At 42.4% G+C, this 24,760-nt stretch overlaps 1 protein-coding gene across 4 annotated transcripts in view; it reads left to right on the forward strand.

Moving 5' to 3' along the window:
- The window catches only part of LMO1 (LIM domain only 1), a 127,113-nt gene that overhangs the window by 74,252 nt on the left and 28,101 nt on the right, over positions 1-24,760 (forward strand). For all 4 annotated transcript variants that reach the window (XM_066631484.1, XM_066631482.1, XM_066631481.1 and 1 more), the window contains exon 2: positions 16,744-16,957. In XM_066631484.1, the coding sequence (XP_066487581.1) occupies positions 16,752-16,957 (206 nt within the window). In that variant the 5' untranslated portion in view covers positions 16,744-16,751. The remainder of the gene's footprint in view (positions 1-16,743; positions 16,958-24,760) is intronic.

Genomic DNA, 24,760 nt, shown 5'->3' on the forward strand with positions numbered 1-24,760 from the left:
GCACCAGGAGCCGTAGAATTGGGCTGCCTGTCCCCGGACTCTAATACCTTAATGATCTAATATGTACTCTTGAGTTAGCAGTAAACTGCTAAAATGGAAGAAAGGCAGGCTTTTCTCAGAAAGCTTCCAGTTTCAGATAGCATCTAGCCATTCCAGCAGTGATTCTGTGCTGATTGATCTACTGGTTCCCAACCTATGGTCCGTGGACCACAGGTGGTCCACGAGGTCTCAGGCAAAAAAAAAAAATCACCTTTGATCACTTCCAGTGTCTTGCTGAGCATGAAATCTCCCATGGACCACCAAAAAGGGAGGAGAACTGACTGCCCATAGCCACTGAAGTGTCAGTGGCTGCCCACAGCCATTTAATAGTTTGTGGGGGAGCACTTGGAAGATGAACCACCAGACAGGTCAGAGACCAGACCACCCATAGCCACACTGGTCCACAATGATTCCAATTCTAATCACAATGCCACAGTGGTTCACAGGCTCATAAAGGTTGGGAACCACTGATCTACTGTAAGTAGCACAGGCAAACTTGTTGTTCCTGGGCTGCATTAGATCCCATATGGTCTCCTTCCAAATTGTCCTGTGGACATATCTGTGGGTCAGTTTGTTAATTACTTATTTAGAACCATTTTACAATTTTTTAGCAAGATAGGGAAAAAATGAGTCAAAGGGTATTTCTCACATTGAGGGCTATATTACGAGGATCTCGTATATAGATCCTAGAATTGTCATTTGTCAATTCAGGGGTGGCCATAGACTCCCTTTAGAGTTTCAGCTATGCCATTAAACTGTAGTAGTAGTACTAGTAGTAGTATATTGTTTCTACCAATTTTCTACTTTGCAAGCCCTGTAGAATGCTGTTATTTATACTATGATGGCTGAATTCATAAGCTATGGTTGGGAATATTACATTTTCTGCATATAAAGTGAAGAAGAATTGGTAACTGTCGGTATACCTTGACTTTAAAGCAAAATGGTGAGCCCTCTGTTTGCTACAGTCATTGAGAGATCTTCTTATGGAGGCTTGGAATGTCTGCCAAGAAGGCACGATTTCCTAACATAATGGAGAAATACACCACTTCTGATATTTATACTGCTGGGAAGAAAATGACTTTACTTCCTAACCTTTGGATTTTTCTCCACTGCTTTCACTCGACAAAATTCTAGCCTGTTTTATTTTTGAGTCTGCAAACTGATTATATATTGTAAAAGATCAGTGTTTTCATGGGTGAATAGTAATTACCAAGTAATGGCTTAAAACATTTCCTGAAGGAACATAAAGCTGTTTTTTAAAAGTCAAGAGTACATTAAAAGGATTACCGTGTAGATTTGATTTTTAGATAACACTAAAATGGATCCCAAATGGACTTATGAAAAAGGATGTTATCTCTTTAATGGAAAGTGCATGGTCTGACAGCTCAGCATGCAAATGGTCTGTAGTTATTCCTGCAAAGAACTTGGGGGGGGGGGGGGGACGGAGGTTGTTTGTTTTTTCAACAGAGGAAGAAGTTTAAAAAAAAAAATCTCTTCCAAGTTTTAAGAGAATATGGTTTAGTTTTACAGTTATCTGGAAAAGTATATTGATGCTGTTTGGGAGGTAGCATCTTTCTGAATTGTGAGAGGGCTATAGTTCACAAATGCAGTGTCAGTCTCTTTTTTTCTGATACAGAGCTAGTATAAATGGTTCTGCAACTGTTGTCTGTTGTCGGGGACAAATATTGAAAAGTTGACTGCACGATTTTCAGTCAGGTGACTTTTATACATCGTGGTAAGTCTCTTTTCTAGCTTGCCACTGCGTGTGCAGCAAGCCCATGTTGGGCAAAATCGTACAATTCTGCAGATCTCTTCAAACTGTTCTTGATACGTTCCACCGCCTACATCTGTTCCAAAACAGGTCTTTCAACTGCAGCAATGAGTGCTAAATACTGATTTTTAACTTGGGTTTCATGGAAAACCTCAGATACTGTGGTGCTGACAGCACTATCTGTTGAACTGGCAGTAATGCAGAGAAGACTTGAAGATACTGCGTGATCTACTGTTCCATAGAGCTGCTGGAAGAGTTTGTCTCACCTGTGCTCTCTAATTATTTTGGGCTCCAAAAGTCTTGAGAAATATCTGCAGGCCTGTAAAAGCTTTAGGCTAGAGAGTTGTCATTTGACTGCATTAGAGCCCCTGTGACAGACTGTTTTAATCTTTGTACACAGAAGAGAACATCAGATGGCCATTTGGCAGTGGATGCTGAAATTCTATTAAGGTTTTTGGAAGACAGAGCTGATATTTTGTGCGTGTGTGTGGGAAGAAGGAAAAAATATGACTCCCTTGCTAAGACAAAATTATGCAGGGGATGGACAGAGTGGATAGAGAGATGCTCTTTACACTCTTGCATAGCACCAGAACCAGGGGACATCCACTCAAATTGAGTATTGGGAGAGTTAGAACAGACAAAAGAAAATATTTCTTTACTCAGCGTGTGGTTGGTCTGTGGAACTCCTTGCCACAGGATGTGGTGATGGCATCTGGCCTGGATGCCTTTAAAAGGGGATTGGACAAGTTTCTAGAGGAAAAATCCATTATGGGTTACAAGCCATGATGTGCATGTGCAACCTCCTGATTTTAGAAATGGGCTATGTCAGAATGCCATTGCAAGGGAGGGCACCAGGATGAGGTCTCTTGTTATCTGGTGTGCTCCCTGGGGCATTGGTGGCTGCTGTGAGATACAGGAAGCTGGACTAGATGGACCTATGGCCTGATCCAATGGGTTTGTTCTTATGTTCTTATGTTAAGACAGACCTCTTTGCACTTCAGAACACTTTTACATGTATTAAAATTTAAAAGATAACAGGTACCTGGAAAGCAAAGTACATAATACCTTCAAGAGTCACCTGAAGGATATCCAAAGATGGTCATAAAAAGCTTACATCAAAAAATATGAACTTCATAAGGAAAGAAGACAGTGAATTCTGTATTATATTCAGCAAACGGTATCCTTCTATATAAATGTCAGATTGATCACAATGAATTCAAATAATCAAATGAGACTCAGAACCCTTAAAGATAGGTACAAAGTTGGCTGGCATGAATTCAAATTCTAATTAAGTGTCCAGACACTAATGTAAATCATGATAAAACAAATTCCATTCTTCCTTTGACAGAACCCTGACTAGCCTGTTTCAGCACTTGCCTTGTGCTGGCAACCTTCAGTCTCGAAAGACTATGGTATCACACTCTGAATGGTGGTTCTGGAACAGCGTCTAGTGTGGCTGAAAAGGCCAATTCGGGAGTGACAATACCTTCCACACTGGGAGCAAGTGCAGTTTGTCCCTGGTCTGTCTCCCTGGCTATGGGCCTTCCTTCCTTGCCTCAGTCTGTTGGCCAAGTGTCTCTTCAAACTGGGAAAGGCCATGCTGCACAGCCTGCCTCCAGTCGGGTCACTCAGAGGCCAGGGTTTCCCACTTGTTGAGGTCCACTCCTAAGGCCTTCAGATCCCTCTTGCAGATGTCCTTGTATCGTAGCTGTGGTCTACCTGTAGGGCGCTTTCCTTACTCAAGTTCTCCATAGAGGAGATCCTTTGGGATCCGGCCATCATCCATTCTCACGACATGACCAAACCAACGCAGGCGTCTCTGTTTCAGTAGTGCATACATGCTAGGGATTCCAGCACGTTCCAGGACTGTGTTGTTTGGAACTTTGTCCTGCCAGGTGATGCCGAGAATGCGTCGGAGGCAGCGCATGTGGAAAGCGTTCAGTTTCCTCTCCTGTTGTGAGTGAAGAGTCCATGACTCGCTGTAGTACAGAAGTGTACTCAGGATGCAAGCTCTGTGGACCTGGATCTTGGTATGTTCCGTCAGCTTCTTGTTGGACCAGACTCTCTTTGTGAGTCTGGAAAACATGGTAGCTGCTTTACCGATGCGTTTGTTTAGCTCAGTATCGAGAGAAAGAGTGTCGGAGATCGTTGAGCCAAGGTACACAAAGTCATGGACAACCTCCCTTATTCTTCCAGTTTCATATGAAGACCACAGGTGGTATGGTGTCAGCTCTGGGGGAAATTTCCTATCCCCAAACATAAATTCAATTAAGATGGAACCACAATTGACCACAGATTTTTAGTTTTAAAGATATATTTAGTGTTAGATGTTTTTGTCTTTGGATATTCAACTGGTAACAAGTGTAATAAAAGTAAAACACCCCATGATACTAGTTTTAGCAAAGGCTGTGTATCTGATTTTTTTCAGTTGGATATTAAGAATAACGTATTTTAACAATCTCCAGCTGAAAAATGACCAAAATAATGCATGATCTTCTGCTTAAAGTACATTCTGGTTTCTTTTTTGGGAAACTGATCTTGTAGTAACAACTGGTAAGACACTGAGTGAGATTCTAACCCACCATCTGCTCACACATGAGAAGGGGGCAAAAATGCCTTCCAAGGACAGCCCCTTGTTCTTTATGGGGTGCCATTCCAGAGGACCTCTTGACTTTGCATTGGGCTTTCCAGGAGGTAAATGTGCCTTTTCTGCCGCTTAAAGGCAGAAGCTTAAAAGCACCTGTATACAAGTGGAGCAGCAGCTCATGCTGGTCTGGGTCCCAGCCAATGTGTCATCAGTTGCTCATGTCATACAACATTCACATATGTTGCTGCCTTTTAGTGCATCTTAACCCCTCCTCCTAGGCAATGGCTCTCCAAGATGTCATGCAGAGGTTTTTCTTTACCCTGCTATCTGAGGTCCTCTCAGAGGATCATGGGACATTCTGCAAAACGTGTTCTATCACTCAACCTCAGTCCCTTTCTTATATAAATGTCCATTAATAATAATAATAATAACTCAATATTTATATACCACCTTTCTGGTCATCGGATCACTCCTCTGACTTTATTCAAGGCGGTTTACATAGGCAGGCGTTTCTGAATCCCTCCAGGGGATTTTTACAATCATAGAGGTTCTCTCTTTCAAGAACCAACAACATTTCAGAATGGATCTTCCTGGTTTGGTCTCACTTCTGGCCTCCAGTTCTCCCACGCATTATTATTATTATTTTTTTCTCATATATATTCCTCTGGGACTGAGAGTCAATATGATATGTGTGCCTACAGAAATTTTTGCAGAAAAGCAGAATTAAAATGAAGTGGAATTTCAGCATGCATGTGATTCACACAGTGAAACCTGTTGCCTGATGGATAGCAATTACTGATCAGCTCTTTGCTGCAAATAACTAAAGTATATAATCACAATGTTTGATGATTTACTGTTGGATGTCTTCTGTGCTAAATTGTGTGTCTGTTAAAATATTCCCCAAACATGTGGGCAGTTAGAGAATTTTTGCTTAAAAGCTGGACTAAAATAGCATTTATTACTCTTGCTAGAAGATGTGCACTTGCTTTTGTTTGTGCAGTGAAGACAGTCTGACATTTTACAACCATTGGAAACAACTTTGAAATGCTGCTTGTTTATTGTGTTGACCAAAGTTAATGAGATTACTTGGCCATTCACTTAATTTTGCCAGTCTCCTAGATGCCAGCCTTTTTACTGGAATGAGGTGGTGCAGCTATAAATGCCAGAATTAAACCTTTTTTAAAACAGAAGCTTGTGCACTCAAATGCCATGCTGTGTCTTAGTAGTCTCCATCCTCAAACCATAAATCGCTTTAATGATGCAACAGTTGGGGAGTTCTTGTCCATTAACCATCTTTTTAGACTTGTTGCTTTGATTCATTTAGTGCTCATTAACTTACATGCACATAACCTGGAAAGAACTTGAATGAAGATGGCTTTGCATTCAAAAATGCCGACAAGAATGAATTAGCAGTTAGGTTATTTCAGGTGAATGGTGAAAAGATTTCCTAAGAAAGCAAAGTTATTTCTTACTGATGCCACTTCAAGTATGCCACAAAAGATTTAAAAATGTATGCCCCACTCACCAGAGAAATTTTAGAATGGATCCACTAGGACACATAGATTGCTCTGCATGTACGGTGGTGCTTCTCAAATTACTTTTCTGACCGCATTTCCCTATACATCCTGGAAAGCTATTCCTAAGTATTAAGAAACCTTTGAGAAATGGCTCCCAGTAATCTTTGAGAACTGTCTCACTGTAAGTAACTGTGATTGGGCAAAAACCAGGGGAAAACTGGTGCATACATCAAGGTGATTACACTGCACTTACTTAAGGAGTCATAGGATTTTATGACGTTATTCTCTATCCATAAATAAATGCTTTTTCCCCATTCCAGCACTTAGGGCCCAATCCTATGGGCACACTGTGCTGCCAGAACTCATGTTCCAGCGGCACAGCATGTGTTACTGTGGTCACAAAACGCAATGCATCATTCTGCACAGCCAAGCTGCCACCCAAAGTGCTGAAAAACCATGCTCCAGAAGTCCCAGGAAGGACCCCTGGGTCTGGTAAGTCTGCTCTGAGCAGGCGGGGTGGGTATGTGAGTGATAATGGGGGTGGGTGGAACAGGGCCAGGAGGGGGAGGAATGGGGTGGAGACTGGGGTGGGGAGGGGGTGTTTCAAGGGGTGATAGCAGCAGCAATGCAGTCAATATTCTATCTCTCTTCCCAGCTTCGATCTGCCTTCCCAGGTCCACTTGGACATTCGCCACTAAAGTCATTGGTGCAGGTGCAAGTAGATCCATTCAAGCAATGGAGGCTAGTGGAGAACTAAAATCTAAAAGCCTAGTGAACATGTGGTTTCTACGTGAAAACCACACTGTTTCAATTGTGTAGCAGGTTTGGTCTTCCAGTATTTGAAGTAGGGGGTTGTGTTCACTGAAAAACAGTGAAGGGAGTAGTCATATTGAACTCTCTCTCTCCTCCTTGCTAGAATGATTGTCCAACTGCTCATTTCATTGCAAACCTTGAAACTGAAGGTTTTGTTCTTTTATTTGCCCATTTGAGAAATTGATTTTTTCTACAAATTCCAAATTTCATTCCAAAACTTGTCATTCAGACTTCCTAAACTGAAGTTCCAAATACGTTTCCTTCCCTTAGAAACGAACAAACATTCGTTTGATGTTTTTGGTGTTTGTCTGTGATTTATAAAGTTTGGATTCTGAGTTGCATGATGTGAATGTAAATTTGGGCACCATAAAATCTAAATTTGATCCTTGATGCCTGAGGTTGTGCTTGATCAAAGGAATTCACAGTGGACAAAACCATTTCTAATGTGTAATAGTGTCCAAATTTGAAATTTATACAGCTTTTTTCCCATTTTGGTATATCTATTGCTACTATGTAATCTTGTAAGCATCACACGGTACCAAAAAAAGGTGGTGTTAATTTAGATGATTTTCTGAAGAAAACCCATGCTTTTGTGCAATGAACTGTGTGATAGGAGAGGGATAGTAAAGTACACAGAAAATGCTTGAAAAGCGACTAGTAATAATTATTCTCTCTGTCATGGAAGCCAGAATAGATGACGTACTCCCTGATTTTATGAGAACATCTTGAGATAAATTTGAGTAAAAGAGGCTATTATGAAGTGCATGACTATTTTGTATGGCAATCTTTAGAACGAAGTTGCAGCTAGAAAGAGTTAAAGCCATCTGCCCAAAAGCATTGTGTAACACACACACAATGTTGGGGAAATAAGCCAATTATGTGTGCATCACAGGAGGTGGGGGACTGACCTTTGTGTATAATTAGTTCTTTTATTTAAAGCAAAGATTTTGAATAGAATAACTAATTAGCTGTCATAACTGGCAAATTGGAGATTTTGGCTGGCTCCCTTATGGGATGTGGGAGGACTTTTCTTTCCCCACATAGTACATTCACACGCTTTCTTAATTAGGCTTGCTTTTAGTTCTGTGCTGCAGTAATGAGAAATGCAGTTGCTGCACTTAACAGAGCCCCCTTTAACAAGGCATAAAATACAGGTGGAACTAAACAGCCTTCAGCTACTGTTTCTTTAATGCGAGGCACTCTCTCCCCCCCTTTTTTTCTTTTTCTTTTTTGGTTAAAATCTTAAGTAGATTGAGAGGTTATTGAGAGCAAAGGAGATCATGGCGATCTTAACTATGTGTTCAGTTCTGGACTCATTTCTGTAAAACACAAGAAGACAGGGAAGCCTTGAGGCATATTTCATTAGCTAGCAGTCCCACATTACTCTTTCAGACCAATTAACCTTTAGAGTTGCATTAAAGAAATTAGATAGTGAATTTCCATGCTTTTAGATAAGAACATAAGCACAGCCCCGCTGGATCAGGCCATAGGCCCATCTAGTCCAGCTTCCTGTATTTCACAGTGGCCCACCAAATGCCCCAGGGAGCACACCAGATAACAAGAGACCTACATCCTGGTGCCCTTCCTTGCATTGGCATTCTGACATAGCCCATTTCTAAAATCAGGAGGTTGCACATACACATCATGGCTTGTAACCCATAATGGATTTTTCCTCCAGAAACTTGTCCAATCCCATTTTAAAGGCATCCAGGCCAGATGCCGTCACCACATCCTGCGGCAAGGAGTTCAGTAACCCTCTTGCAGAGCAGATGAGGCTGGGGCGTTCGTGCACTTGGCTGTCTAGGGATCCCCATGGCTGTGCGGTGCAGACAAGCACCTTTTCCACCTTCTGTTCCAGCCTTGTAAAAGTTTTCAGCCTGTCGGAACATGTGAACAGCCTATCTTTGGAGATCTTTTCCACATTTCAGGAAGCATTCAGTTGTACTCATGGTATTGCTCAGCTGAAGGGATTTTGCGATGGAAAGCCTGACCTGATTAAAGCCAGTTTGTCATACTTTGAATGGCAGTAAAGCAATACAATAGCTGCCTGTTTAGGCACCCTTGTAAATTTCGGTTTGACCAGAGGTGGTGTCTATAATTTTTTAAATGTACACTGGAGCCAGGAGCACTCAGAACGGGTTTTATTTTGTATTTACCAGCAGCTATTAAACGGAAAGGGCAAGTAAAGGAGTTTACTGATAGCCAAAAATAGAAAAGCTTCATCTGTATTTTCTAAGAAAAGGTACACCAAGGCTGCTAGCAACAGGGTACAGAAAGCATGAAACCAATATGGTTCCCAAATGAGTATTCAATCAACAGTTCTGTGTCAATAAGTCTTGATCATGTATTTAAACAAGTAAGTATTGCTTTGTTACTGCAAATATGTTCTTCCATTTCTAGTATTACCTTATTCAACCTGTGTGAAATTGTACCTCTGGCAGGCTGTTTATTTCTTTTTGATGAAACACCACATAACACATAACGGCATGCAATAAAACTTTTTTTGCCCCCTGGGCTGATGGCTTTGGATGACTACTGAGAGGAGGAAGAAATCAAAATCTTCCATTTTAAAGGAAGGATGAGACTTCCAAATATAGATATTATTAAAAGCTCACAAGGTTACCAGCAGTACAGATCTAAACCAGTTTTCCCAAACATTTTCTCACCCCAGGCAGTCCTGAATTTCTAGGATTAGAGATACAGGAGGTCACGTCTGCTGGAAACACCACATTCTGATCTGAAAAAGGCGTCCCTTAATTCTGTTGTTTGGGAATTCTCTTTGGTGAAGGAAATGGGCCCTTGAATCTGTTCTGTATGGCTTGGATTCAAAGGCACTCTTGCACATGTGGAAGACAATTCCACTCATTCAAGGTCTCAGGATATGGTCTGAGGGCAGAGAATGCAGCCCCTTTGTTAAAGCTAATCAGGTCCAGGTCTAGTCAGTGCTTGGATGAGAGACTACCTGGGAACCCCATGTATGTCACCTTAGGCTCTAGCATGGAAGAAAGATAGAATATAAATACAATACTTGCTCTATGATTTCTGCTAAGCTCACTCTATAATGGCCCCTTGCACACCATCTTGCTCTAGAGGATCTGATAACCACCAGGAAAGGGTGGGAAAGCCCATTACACAAGCAGAGCTCTGTTTGCCCATCTTTGAATCCAAGTCCACATGTTACACAGTTAAGCATTGACACTGAAAATAGATTGTGGTACTGAGCCTTGGTGAACTATGCCTCAAATTAAGCCCCTGGTCGGAGAACTTTGTCAGGACACGGGCAGAGATCTCTAACAGTATCTTTGTTACATCACCGAACTATGAATGTCAAGGACTTATACGGTGGGGGAGAGCCATGACAATTAAACTGCTATATAACCAAATTCCTCACTGTATTTCTGTGACGTGGGCTCTGTGAAACCCAGTGTTGCTGAAGATGGAAAGATGACTTACAACCTTTCATTTCCTGGCTGAATATATTTGGGTTTCCTGTGCAGGATTGTTTTAAATGTTCAACAAAAGCACTTTCATGTTAGAATGAACACTCAGCTCATGTATTGTCATGCGCAATGACTATATGCATGCGCAAGTGCCTTTTGCTGTATACATACATCAGTGAGCTACCATTTGCTGCAGCTTCTTAGTTTGTGAATATACTGTGAAGTACACGTGTGTGCACGTGTGATTTTAGCATATGATGAACTTTATGCAGGTTGCATGCTCGTTCCTACCCAAAACATCCTGTAGAAATGTTACAGCATTTTGAGACAGCCCTAGAAAAGACTACTCACTCATGGTTTTACCTGCTCTGTCTTGAGTCATCTCACCAGAGTGCTGGAACTGTAAAGTTACAGTGCCGCGGAGACACTGTTCTCTCATTGTTTGCAGCACAAATCCCTGGTGATCAATTCTGGCAGTTTTGAAATTTGTTTCAAGCGTCCCTTCTCATACCAACTTGTCAGCTAATTACAGCCCCAACTTTTCTGCGCTTCTATTTGTTCCATATCCAGATTGTTTAGGGTGCCAGGGAGGAAAGCAGTCCAGACCAAAATGTAATTTCAAAAAACTGAACCCGACTGGCACAGGTTGACCTTGCTCGTTATTATCTGAGTGGGAATAGCAGCTTTGAACATCATATGATCTCTGAAACGGGAGCTTTTTTTCATTAGAAAACCCCCTGCTGAAAACTGACCAAATGTGTGTGTCTGTGTTTTTTTTTATCTTGCAAAGATAACTGCAAAAAGATCTTTTTCTACGAATAACTAGAAGGAAAAAATCTGAAAGTGTCCCTCTCTTACCTGTCTCATAAGCCTCTCTGAAGACCATTGTGTCTCTAAAATAGACGGTAAAGAATCCAAATTGTTTTTGTCTGCAGGTATGTAGGAAGCAAGAAGCCAGGCAATGACCAGTTTTACAATTCTTAAAAGTATTCCTTGCATTGTTAAATTGCAGTTTTTGACTAGTATTAAGAAAAGACTTTCTCCTTCACTGATTAATGTCTTTATTACTTTTATGTGGGAAAAGGAGAGAGAGAACACAATGACAGGGTCTTTTTCCCAGTCAAACTTTATACAGTATGAAACTCATGGGTAGGCTGTGATTGTCTTCCATGGGAGAGACATTCAGCTATGTTATATACACCGACATGTATGCAAGTTTTTAAAATTAACTAGTGCAATTCTAGGCATATCTACTCAGAAGTAAGGTCCATTGAATCCAGTGGGATTTACTCCCATGCCTTTGTGAATAGGATTGCAGCATGAAGGTCCAATCCTATCCAACTTTCCAGCTCCGGAGTAGCTACAATGCAGCCCCATAGTAAGGGAATACATGTTCCCATACGTTGAGAAGCCCCCACTGACTGCCCCTCAACCACAGGATGCAGCACACACCACACTGACATACCAGCACCAGCTCTGGAAAATTGAATAGGATTGGGCCCTGAGTTGTCTATGGAGCTGGGCACATGCTGTAGGGCAGGGTTCCCAAATTTTTTAGCACCAGGACTCACTTTTTGAAATGACGCTCTATTGGGACCCACCTAGGTTTACTGGACTTTTCAAAAAAGGAGATCTAGATAGAAATGATATTAATTTATAAGGAATAATAACCAGAAAGGCCCACAAACATTTATCTCCCTATATTTACACACTCTTGCAAATTGCAGGAGCTCAGCTCATTGCAGGGCAGTTAGCAGCTACAGTATCTGATTTTTGAATAGCTTCAGGGCTTGAGGCAGTTAGATACTGATCTTTTCATCATCCTTTGGCGACCCACAGTTTGGGAACTACTGCTATAGGGAATGAAACTGAACTTATACTTAATTCTATCCTCCACCATTGACACTGATGCAGCCATGCTGACAGGGTGCAAACTGTATCCAATGGACAAACAGCAGGTTAGTAAAATATATTTTTACTTACCCCCACCCCCGTATGCTGGCTAATTACCCATGAGTCCCCTAGGACCTATGCTAGCCATTTTGCTGGTGTGTAACTGAGGAGAGAAAAGAGGTGGGGCAGCCTGGGAAAAGCTGATAGGATCTGGCACATGCCAGTGATGCCAAGATCGACCCCCTTCCTCCCCATCCCTGCCCTTCCTGATCCACCCTGAAATTCGCCCTCCCCACCCACAACATACCCCAGCCACTAACGTGCCAACAGAGACTTTGGGAGGCGCTGCTGCCCTTTAGCAGCTGTGGCCCAGAAGTGACGGCAGCCCAGCTTTTGTGTCATCATAAAGGGCCTTGTACTGCTGGAATACTAGGATTGGTGCCAAAACAAACTATGAACACAGCTTGACCATGCAATCCTATGAATGTCTACTCAGAAATAAGTCCCATTGAATTCAGTGAGAATTACTCACAAGTAAGAGTATAGCAGTGGTTCCCAAACTCTGCACCACTGTGCTGCAGCTAACTCACAGGGGAAGAAAGGGATGTCCGTGGCCGCCCCTTCCCATCTCTCTCAGGCATCATCTTGTTCATATTACATAATTCTGTGGTACAGTGCTTTTTGTAATGTGTTTTTTGTAACGTAACTGGCTGTTACTTTGGAGAATTGTCGAACAATCTTAACTAGCCATCAGCGTAAAACCCATTTACCTCTTTTTACTAACTGGGTTTTATTTATTGAACTGGTTTCAAATGTCAGACAGTCTCTCTCCCCAGCAGTGGCAGACCTGCCCAGCCCCGCAACCCGGGGAAAGGTCCATGATGGCACACCCCCGTAGGCTGTAGCCACCCCCCACCCCACTCACCTGAGGCTCACAGAGCCTCATGCAACCCATGCCTGCATCAGGGAAGCCTCTTGAATGTTTCTTGACACTATAAACCGTGCTTCCAGGAAACTGGAAGCACAGTCTCTGACCCCTTCAGGAGCCTCAGAGAGGCTTCCACGGGGTCCTACAGCCTCATTTGCCCCATAGACTGAATGGGAGGTCCACAACTGCTCCCCAGGGATCTGGGCTCAAGCAACTTGGGCTCAGCTCTGCAGAATAAAAAAGTAATTGTTGGTTTACGTGGGTGCCTCTCGTATCAACAGGCAGACTTGGAGATGGCTTTCCCAATCCTGATGCACATCTAGGCTATCCATCCAGTGATTCTGGTAGCACTTATGTAGCTATAAGGAAAAAAAATGTTCTTTATGCAATCTCAGACCAGACAGCAACATTTTCCCTTTCACTGCTAGCCTCACACAGAGATTCTTAAAGTTGGAAGACACCCAGTAGGCCATCTAATTGAAGACCACGCTCTATGGAAAATGGGCTGTGGTGGTTTTATTAGCCAAACTAAAATTATTGACTAGCACAGTAAATGCAGCAACGCAAATGGACTCTTGAGTCCTTTCCAAGCACATTTAATTGAAAACTACTCATATTGATTTCAATGGAACTTTGAAACTAATTTACTTGAGATCACACCTAAATATATACGCAATCAGATCTTCCATAAGCAGACCATGACAGTATAGTAGAGGACATAAAGTGTGGAACTCGGCTCAAGAAGACATGGGTTCAAGTCTCCATACATAAGAGTAGGGAACTGATTCAGTGGCCATGGGCAACACATATCTTTCAGCCTAATCTACATCACAGATAGTGATACGGTATGCTGTCTGAGCCCCTTAAAGAAAGATCAGAATAGAAATGCAGCAAATAATAAAATGGGATTACCCAAGCAAGATCTTGTGCAATGTGTGTGCTCTTTAACGACACACCCATATAGTCATTGACATATTTTGAGTAGCATCAGTGATTGTGTGTCTTCTTTTGAAAACGGCTTGATTTTTACTTGCTAATATGAGTTGGGTAAGTTTTGTTTTTTTTTTAAAAAAGGATGTCAGAAGGTGCAGGCATTAACACTGCAAGTGAATTTTGTGACTCCAAAGGACTTTGTGAGGAGGGCTCTTTTAAGCTTCAAGGATTTTTGAATGTTACTTGACCTGTCTCCATACCATTTTGATAACAAATGGATCAATACCTCCCCGTTTGTCTTGAAGTGTCTTAAGTGCTGTTGTTGTCCGCTTGCAGTTCTGACAAAGCAATTATTACTGTAAGAGTGGTGGGTTTTATGTGTTGAGCATTTGCTACCCTCAGGTCACCCTTGCTTTTAAGGAAAGCAGAAAATGTCACTTGCTATAGCGGCACTAACTAGAACCACTATGGTTAAGGATCTGTTAATAATTCCATTATATATTTTTTTTTCTGCTTTAGTCTAAAAAAAGTATGTGCTTCAACTTGGCAGGAGAGTTTTCCTTTTTACCATCCTACTTCACAACTGTGCCCTTATCTCCTAGGCTGAGTATGTTTGTTGTAATGGAATTTGTTTCCAGTTCAGGGAAGCGCTGGGCTGTTTGAAACCAAAACACCTTTTTAAAAAGGCATTGTTTTTTTTTGTTTGTTTGTTTTACTTTGTTGAAGAATAAGAAGTCATTTCTTTCTTTTAAGAAGTCAACTCCCTCCCTTTAGCATGCATCCTGTACTCCTTGTCCAGTGAGCATGGGTGAAAGGCTCTTCCTTCAATCCTTTATTCACACATACCTCAGAACAAATCTGTGATATTCTTCCAAGATGATAGACAGCCACATTCTCTAGCATAGCTCTGGAGATAGGAAAGTTATGTAGAATATAAATAATTGGAAATGGGAACATAGCCTACTTCTACTAGTGCAAGAGGAGTACATTTTTTTCCTCAGAAACCAAAACACTCCTTATCAAACTATGTATGAGGAGATTGGCACTCTTCTGCAGGTGCCTGCTTGACAGCATTGCAATTGTTTGCAGACTGGCTGAAATGTGTTCAGATACTCCTTTCTTCCTTGTACCCCGATTTCAAGGATCAAAACCTCTTGATATCTCCCCAGGCACAAGACGGTAGTTTTCGGAATAGGGATGAGGCTCATGTTGTACTTTTTTCAGGGGGCACAACTAGCATACAAGCTACACAAGAGGCATACGAGCTACATCAACAAGTGACTAAGTATTTCATGTCTTCTCATTGACCTTGGTAGCAAGAGGGTAACTGATGCAAGCTTTGCATCACGGAAAAGTGATTCATTCTTTTGGGGTTGAGCTGTTGTCTAGAGAAAAATAATGCTTTCACTCGGAACCTTCAGTTGGCTAAATAAAAATGCACAAATTGTATTTCTTGGAAATACTAACATCCCCTCTGTCCTGCCCTTTGAAGACACTTACAAAAACCAAAACAAAAGTACCAATAAAGCCAGAAACACTTAAATCTTACTAAAATAGCACTCTAAGCAATTAAGAAGATGGCAAAGCCAGCCTGCATTTTCCTTCCTTCCTGCCAAGGCTTGTGCTGAGAAATGAACTTTTGAAGATACCCAGCATTGCCAGTCCACTCAAACTGGCAGCATCTCTTGAAAGTCTATGGCAGGTCCTTCCCATTTAAAGTTAAACAGTTAAAACCTAATCCTTTTCACTATACATGCCAGGAATACAACCTGGTACCTTCTGTACAAATGGCGTCTGTTCTGCACCAAACTGTGGCTGCTTTGCTTGGAGACCTTGCACTTTGTCTGGAAAAACCCAGGGAGTAGAATTGACAGAGCTCTTCCAAAATCTCGGGGCTATGGCTGAAAAGGCCCTACTCTTTCTAACTACAGTTTTAACTTTTATGCAGAGTCTTATTTTAAGCCGAACCCTCCTGAAGATCTTGATCTGGGGGGAGGGGGAGGCTCATAGATTCAGATATGGTCTCTGAGATACATGGGTTGAAGACCCAGTAGACATGTCTATTTCTTCTTGTACCGTTGGTTGGCTGCAAAAAAAATTGCCAGAAGATGATTTTGTGAATCAAGAAATACAGTTTGTGTACAAAACATGCTGTTAGAAGATATATCTTATGATATTTACCCCTGCTAAATATCAGGTAAGAGGCACTTTTTCAAGTGGGTGCTCCTCTTTTATTTAGCAGGGGAAGACCCCAGCACTGTCTTTTCTAGTGGCTGTCTGCTGGTGTTCTTTTGCATCTTTTAAGATTGTGAGCCCTGTTGGGACAGGGAGCCATTAGTTATTTGATTTGTCTCTGTAAACTGCTTTGTGAACTTTTTCATTGAAAAGCGGTATATAAATACTGTTAATAATAATAATAATATTGTTTCATAATAACATTTCTGATAAGTAAGGGCAGCTAGTATTGTTACCAAGTTCGGGAAATAAAGCAGCAGTGCTCACAAGGCATGGCAATTAATACAGTGATCAGTTTATTTTGCAGAGCAGAAGTTCAGTGAAGCCAAGTTTAAAGAAATCAACCAGGTTTGGTTTTTTTTTGGGGGGGGGGGGGAGGAAGTCCTATGAGATTTATCCTATGATGCTGCTTCTTCAACAACAATAACAAAAAAAGCCTTCATGTCCCCTCAGAAGTATCTTAGAAGGTTAAGTGATATGCCCAAAAACTTGTCAGTATTTGAATACCAGTAACTGGGATTTCTGTAGGGCTGCTGTAAGCTCTTACATAGATTATTTTTCTCATGGGTGTGCTTTTTTGTTCTTAGGTGTGCCAATGCTATCTGTGCAACCGAAAGGGAAGCAAAAGGGCTGTGCTGGCTGCAACCGCAAGATCAAGGACCGATACCTTCTGAAGGCCTTGGATAAGTACTGGCATGAGGATTGTCTAAAGTGTGCCTGTTGCGACTGTCGCCTGGGAGAGGTTGGATCGACACTTTACACAAAGGCAAATCTCATTCTCTGCCGCAGAGATTACCTGAGGTAAAAGTAGGTCCATGTTGCACGTTCTGCCTGTCAACATCTCACTTAACTAACTACTTCCTTTTCTCTGCTAGTTCTTTTTCTAATATACTACCTATATGGAGCACACACTCCCTGAAAGTGAGCCTCAAGTTGTCCAGGTCTCATGCTGTTCCTTCGCGCACCCCCTTTTTGGTACAATCTCTTTTGTATCTGGATGCATCTGCCAAGGCAATTATGCTCCCAGGGGAGCTCACAATCACTGGAAAAATACAATAATAAAACAATATAAAATATAATAAAATAATATAATTATAATATATATAATATGTAATAAAAATATATGTCAAAAAAGACATAGTGGAAATGGAAAAGGTGCAAAAGAGAGCAACTAAGATGATTACGGGGCTGGGGCACCTTCCTTATGAGGAAAGGCTATGGGGTTTGGGCCTCTTCAGCCTAGAAAAGAGTCACCTGACACCTGAGGGGGGACATGATTGAGACATACAAAAATTATTAGGGGATGGACAGAGTGGATAGGGAGATGCTCTTTACACTCTCACATAACACCAGAACCAGGGGACATCCAATAAAATTGAGTGTTGGGAGAGTTAGAACAGACAAAAGAAAATATTTCTTTACTCAGCATGTGGTCAGTCTGTGGAACTCCTTGCCACAGGATGTGGTGATGGCGTCTAGCCTGGACGCCTTTAAAAGGGGATTGGACAAGTTTCTGGAGGAAAAATCCATTATGGGGTACAAGCCATGATGTGTATGCGCAACCTCCTGATTTTAGAAATGGGTTATGTCAGAATGCCAGATGCAAGGGAGGGCACCAGGATGAGGTCTCTTGTTATCTGGTGTGCTCCCTGGGGCATTTGGTGGGCCGCTGTGAGATACAGGAAGCTGGACTAGATGGGCCTATGGCCTGATCCAGTGGGGCTGTTTTTATGTTCTTATGTAAAACAAGACCATAAGCCATTGTGTACAAAAGCACTTAACATTTGAGCAGAAGACTGAGCAGCATCAGGGTAGGGCCTGCCAGGGAGGAGGGAGCAAACCAAACAAATCAGCTGAAATTCCCATTGATATAAGTACTTCTTGAGCAGGCAATGAAAGCAGGCAAAGAGGAGACCTGACAGACACCCAGGGATGGGGTTCCTGGGAAGACCCTGTCATGTACTCCCCATGCCAACCGGCCTCCAAAGGGTTGTGGGTGTGCACATATCAATTTCTAAAAAGCCTGTGAGATGTTATTCTCTGCTCCTTTCTGGAAATATTTCCATGGAGAAACTGAGATTGCCAGTTTCCTCCCCTTTCCCTCCATTTCTTCCCTTTACACAGGAAGATGTAAGCAACAAAAAGGTAATCCCACAACTATAGGAATGCAGAATCTCTCTTGACACTGAGAAAGTTTTTAATCTCCCAGGGTAATGGGGAATCCCATCTTTACCTAATTGTAGGATCTCTGTTTGGCTGTTTAGTTCCTGCTTTAAAAGGATACAGGAGAAGGAGTGTTCATATCCCACTCCTGAGGTTTCTGGGGGAAAATCTGAATAAACCAAAGGTATTCCCATACCCATAGTCTGCTAGTCAGCTAGTGAAACTGATTTAACAACATTGACTGCTGATCATAATACAATGCTGAAATATTTGAGACTAAAGCCAGATCATATATCTGGAGCACAAGTTTCATACATTTACTCCAGGGTGTAAGGCTGGAGCAGTCGATATGTGGCTATGTGATTTGTGATTTACGCCAGCATGCTCCCACCTTTCAAGAACACTGTCAAACTAGGTACATAGTACTGGGACCCTGCTGGGGCAGGGAAGAGTGGACAGGATGGGAATGTTTGTAGGTGTAAGATATAGTAACATAAAGGGAGGAAATGGGGATGAGACTGTAGCTTAGTGATAGAGCACACATCTTGTATGCTGATGATCCCAGGTTTAATTCTAGACATCTTCAAGTAGGACCGGGAAAGACCTCTGATGGTAGCCCTGGAGAGCTGCAGCCAGTCAGTATAGATAATACTGAACAATATGGGTCAATATTTGCTTAACCAGTGCTTTAAAAAAGAGCGTATGTGTCCATTACGTGTTTGTACTTTACCTATAGTTTACTCCAAACTTTAGCTGACTAATTTTATCAGAATCTCCCCAGATTTTCATTTGATCATTGGTTCTAGAAGCTTTTCAAGTATTTATTTTTCACATTTTACACTGCCCTTCCTCCAAGGAGTTCAGGGTGGTGTATATAAAGGTCCTGCCTGATTATCCACTGGTTCCATTCCGGAATTCCCAGTGGATAAAAAAAATCAGTGGATACCAAATAAATGGAAAAATAGCTTTAAAGACCCATTTCCAGGTTTCTTGCTTCTTCATTATTGCCCTAGAATGCATTTGTATAGATGCTATACCTCATTCAGCCACTAAATGGGGTGAATAATGGAATCTAATGGAATGAAATTAGATTACAAGGCATTTAAAGGTGGACCCCGGTATCAATGGTTAGTCAAAACAGTGGATGCCAAATCAGTGGATACTGAAGTCCCACTTGTAGTACCTTCACTTCTTTTATTCTCACAATAGCCCTGTGAGGTAGGTAGGTGAAGCTGAGAGTGACTGGCCCAAGGTCACCCAGGAAAATTCATGGTTGAGCAGAGATTTGAATCTGGATCTTCCAGGTGTAAGTCCAATTCCCAAACCACTACACCATAGCCCTCTTTTGAAACTGGCCCTCCTTTGAAACTTTGAAACAACCACTAGCCCTCCTTTGAAACTGGTTCATAGTTGTGCGCCAGAGTAAGTTCCAAGTTGTATGCGGTCTGTAGAACAGAACAAACTGAAATGTTAAAAGTCCCACAAATTAGCAATAAAAATACTATAGTTTGCAGAATATACTAAAATATACTGAAGAGCATTCCTGCTATACTTAAAAAGTCTTTGCATTGCTCCTTCATACAGTGTGGACTATTCATGATCATAATAATTATGTGACTGTTTTATTATTTTTTTATTATTTTATTAATTTGTACCCCGCCTTTTTGCCCAACGATTTTAAATAGTGTGCTAGAAAGACCACCTCACCATTCCAATCTGTGTGTGTGTGGGGGGGGGCTGATGGGTTCTGAGCTGTCTGTGACAGATCAGGAGAGAGATCTTGGGGTGGTGGTGGACTGGTCGATGAAAGTGTCGACCCAATGTGCGGTGGCAGTGAAGAAGGCCAATTCTATGCTTGGGATCATTAGGAAGGGTATTGAGAACAAAACAGTTAGTATTATAATGCCGTTGTACAAATCGATGGTAAGGCCACACCTGGAGTATTGTGTCCAGTTCTGGTCGCCGCATCTCAAAAAAGACATAGTGGAAATGGAAAAGGTGCAAAAGAGAGCGACTAAGATGATTACGGGGCCGGGGCACCTTCCTTAAGAGGAAAGGCTACGGCGTTTGGGCCTCTTCAGCCTAGAAAAGAGACGCCTGAGGGGGGACATGATTGAGACATACAAAATTATGCAGGGGATGGACAGAGTGGATAGGGAGATGCTCTTTACACTCTCACATAATACCAGAACCAGGGGACATCCACTAAAATTGAGTGTTGGGCGAGTTAGGACAGACAAAAGAAAATATTTCTTTACTCAGCGCGTGGTCGGTTTGTGGAACTCCTTGCCACAGGATGTGGTGCTGGCGTCTAGCCTAGACGCCTTTAAAAGGGGATTGGACGAGTTTCTGGAGGAAAAATCCATTATGGGGTACAAGCCATGATGTGTATGCGCAACCTCCTGATTTTAGGAATGGGTTATGTCAGAATGCCAGATGTAGGGGAGGGCACCAGGATGAGGTCTCTTGTTATCTGGTGTGCTCCCTGGGGCATTTGGTGGGCCGCTGTGAGATACAGGAAGCTGGACTAGATGGGCCTATGGCCTGATCCAGTGGGGCTGTTCTTATGTTCTTATGTTCTTATGTGTGTGTTTGTGTGTGTGTGTGTGTGTGTGTGTGTGTGTGTGTGTAGAAACTTTCAACTTTCTTTTGGAACAGAAAACGTCTTTTCTCTTACAAAAATCCACCACAGATTATGATCATGGTGGGTAAGGAGGGAAGTTAGGTGTAAATAGCTGGGTTTTTTTTTCTGCAAATAGCTGCTTTAGAAGTGATTTCAAGTGGAAAATGGCACAGGGGAATGGGTCAGGCCACCCCCCTGCACACAGACAGTCCCAATCTGGATTCCCCCCTCCCCATACCCTCCTCCCTATGCTTTGTTGATGAAGAGACATTTTGTGCTTTTAAGCATGCCTCTTAATTTTGCTATTAGCAAAATGTATAGTTTGGCGCTTGGGCATCTTCAGTTCCATTCATCTTGACTTACCTACTTTTTCATGTGGCACCTAGTAATGAGAAGGGAGTTGAGAAGGAAAAGCACACCTCTGAGTTCTGACAACACCTCTATCAGCCGGCACATTTTTGGAACAACCTTTGCCTAGAAGCCTTGTTGGTGAAGAATGGAAACAAGAATCAACATAGAAAATCAAAGGATGCATTTAATATTTAGAGTTGCATTAGCATCCTGCAAATATGCTCACTGATGTGCAGTTTTGAAGTGTTTATACCAGGTTGCCATTGAAACTGAGAAACGAAGAGGCAAGGAAACACAGCCAGGAAGCACAAGACAGCAGGCTTGGCCTCACAATTTCATGAGCAGTTGGTTATATGTTGAGATCTAATAGTTGTGGCCATTGGCACTATGGTGCTAATATTCAGCAAGCCAGGGAAGTATCTGGTGTGACAGCTATTGATCTTGATGAAGATACATGTCACATTTCATATTTATAGTGAGAAGCAAGATGCAGTGAAGAAGGCAAGGTAACAAATGTACCAAAGATTGAATAGGGAAGGTTCTTGTACTAAGGGGAAATGGATATTGGGTCTATGAGGAGAAGGCGAGAATCTTTGTGGCAATTCCAGCAGTTTCAGGAAAGGAATCCCACAGCAAATCCCCATATGTGACAGAGCTGGCATAAGTCTGTGGAGATAAAGAGATGTGCCTGAAGGGTCCAGAAGGGATAACATCAAGTGCCTCTGTCCTATCCCAATTTTCCCTATCCTGCCGACTACGCCAATTTGTCCCGTCCAAATATTCCAACTCCTTTCTAATGCCCACTTTTGGGCTAATTATCACCCTCCTTTTCCAAGAACAACAGCTGTGGTGTGCAAAGAAATGCAGAACTCCTTATCAGTTGAGCAGTTAACGAGAATTTATTGCTACAAACACACTGCCAGCAATTCCTCTTGTCCAGAGGCTTTCCCCTCCCCAAAACTCCACTTAACTTAGTGGGTAAAGGTCTGAAGACTCCAGTCCAAGTCCAATACAGTCTCCAAAGCACAGTCCAGTCTTCCCAGTTCAGTCTTCTGCAGCAGAGTTCCTCCTCTGTGTTCTCTCCAGCAGAGTGTCTCCTCCAGCAGAGTCCTGGCAGTCCCCTTCTCCTGTAGGTCCTGGTCCGTCCGTGTCCCATAGGTCTGGGTCAGGTAGCTCTTGGTCAGGTTCACTCTTCAGTCCATGTCCATTCAAAGTCCCATCAAGGTCAAATGAAGCTCAGGTGTCCATCCAGGTCTCCATTGGCCTTGATTAGAGCTGTGGAGCCAGCCCTACCCTTCCCAGAGCTGTCAACCAGCTGTCAAAACATGGAATCGCTGTCAACACCACATCATCCACCTGATGATCTTCTGATCTTCCATTACAGCCTCTTGTAGCAGTGCTCCCAAAATGGCTGCCGACAGAGTGCTGCACACTTGTGTCAGCAGCCATTTTTTGACAGTGGAAGCCAGACTAGGATTGGGCTGTCAGTGTTTGAACAAGGGCTCAGCTGCGACCATTTGAAGACCCGATAGTCTAGGTGGGCATATGGCAGTGGTTCCCATACTGTGAGCTGTGTGTCCCGGGAGCCATGGAAACCAGCCAGGGGAGCCACAGAATCCTCATGAAAATCCCGCCACCTATACAATGTTTCAAATTGTAGCCCTAATGGGGAGCTACTGCCAATGGCCCAATAGGTCAAGGGAGCCACCAGTCAAAAGGTTTGGAAACCACTGGCATATGGGGATGCTCTTAAACCAATTTGCTATTGAGACTAGTTGAATGATAAACCAAGCTACTTCTTAGAGCCTTTCTCTTTAAGTACTGTGGAAGGAGGCCAGAAAGAAATATTTGACTCTAACCCCAACATGTCCTGACTGCTGGCCAGGCACCATTTTGTGATGTCCAGGTGGCACAGATGACTACCAGCCATGCATGACTAATGAACCACTGGACTATTCCACTCCTGACCACTACTGTGAAAGCCATAGCACTGTTCATGTCAAGTTATGGCTTTTCAGACAATATAAATGAGACTTGGTGCCAAATATGAGTCTACCATGTCAAAATGTCCGTGATATGGCTTAGGCTAGCACGGGTGCCCAAACCCTGGCCCAGGGGCCACTTGCGGCCCTCGGGGACTCCCAATCTGGCCTGCAGGGAGTCCTCAGTCTCTAGTAAGCCTCTGACCCTCAGGAGAATTGCTGGATCCTGCACTGGCCCGACGCAACTGCTTTCAGCATGAGGGCAACTGTTCAACCTCTCACGTGAACTGTGGGATAAGGGCTCCCTCCACTGCTTGCTGTTTCATGTCTGTGATGCAGCAGCGAAGGAAAGACCAGCCTTGTTTTGTGCAAGGCCTCTTATAGGCCTTGAGCTATTACAAGACCTTCATTCATTCATATGTCCCATCTTTAATATATTGATTTATGTAAATGTATGTAAATTTATTCAAATTTGAAATATAAATTAATTCTTGTTTTTTTTCCTGGGCCCTGACACAGTGTCAGAGAGATGATGTGGCCCTCCTGCCAAAAACTTTGGACACCCCGGGCTATGGTACTGGTAGTAGTATAGCCGTCATTCAAAAATATTCCTGATTTCTTCACTTTCTCATACTGTACTCCCAACAGCAAAGCAGAATTTTAAGCCCATTCTGCTGCATTGAAGGATAATGATAATGTTCATTCCAGTAGAACACATCACCTCTTGTGCAATGTATTGTACATCAGTTGTATTACATCGTCCGCAACTTTAAAGCAAAAATCCTTCAAAAAACATGATACCTTAACTAAGGCTGTCTACTAGGAGTAGTTCCTCACTCTAAAGGCAGAAATAGATTGCATTTGTTAGTTGACTTTTTTATTATTTCCTAAAGCCTTGTGATTAAGTGAAAAGCTTGCGTGGACTAAATCTTGCAGTCGTTTGATGTTCTAACCTGCCTTTGGCTCTTTCAGACTTGCTGTTTTGCTACTGATAATTTTTAAACTCTCCAAAGAGACTTCTGGACTGTGCAAGTGTGTTTGCATAGCATGTTTGATACTCAAGTTGGGTTGCAGCAGTTTACACTCCAGGTGCCTAGAATCAAGTACTAAATGATAAATGTGATGACCAGAAAGCCAACATCTTTGATTGTTAAGAAGGTCTTAGAAGTTCTTCGAAAACTTACTTTTCATTGGAAAATATATTGAGAGCTGGAATATTCAAAAGAAATAAATGGGACTTTGAAAAATTCTGGAATCTCTGGGAAGGAACATGCCCAGAATAGAGTTCTTCTGTCTTTGGAAACTCTGCTGAGATTGCACAGATTTGAGTCTTTACTGCTTTCAGACCGGATTCTGGCTGAAATGAAGAATGTTATTTCATTCTGTCTCTTCCCACCCCTGCCATCTGTTAGAAAGATATAGAGATTTCTGGGATTTTTTCCATTGTGTTTTCATGCATAGCACCAGATTTCTTCATGGAAGGCA

This window comes from Tiliqua scincoides, chromosome 1, assembly GCF_035046505.1.
Source record: "Tiliqua scincoides isolate rTilSci1 chromosome 1, rTilSci1.hap2, whole genome shotgun sequence".
NCBI classification, from domain to species: Eukaryota; Metazoa; Chordata; class Lepidosauria; order Squamata; family Scincidae; genus Tiliqua; species Tiliqua scincoides.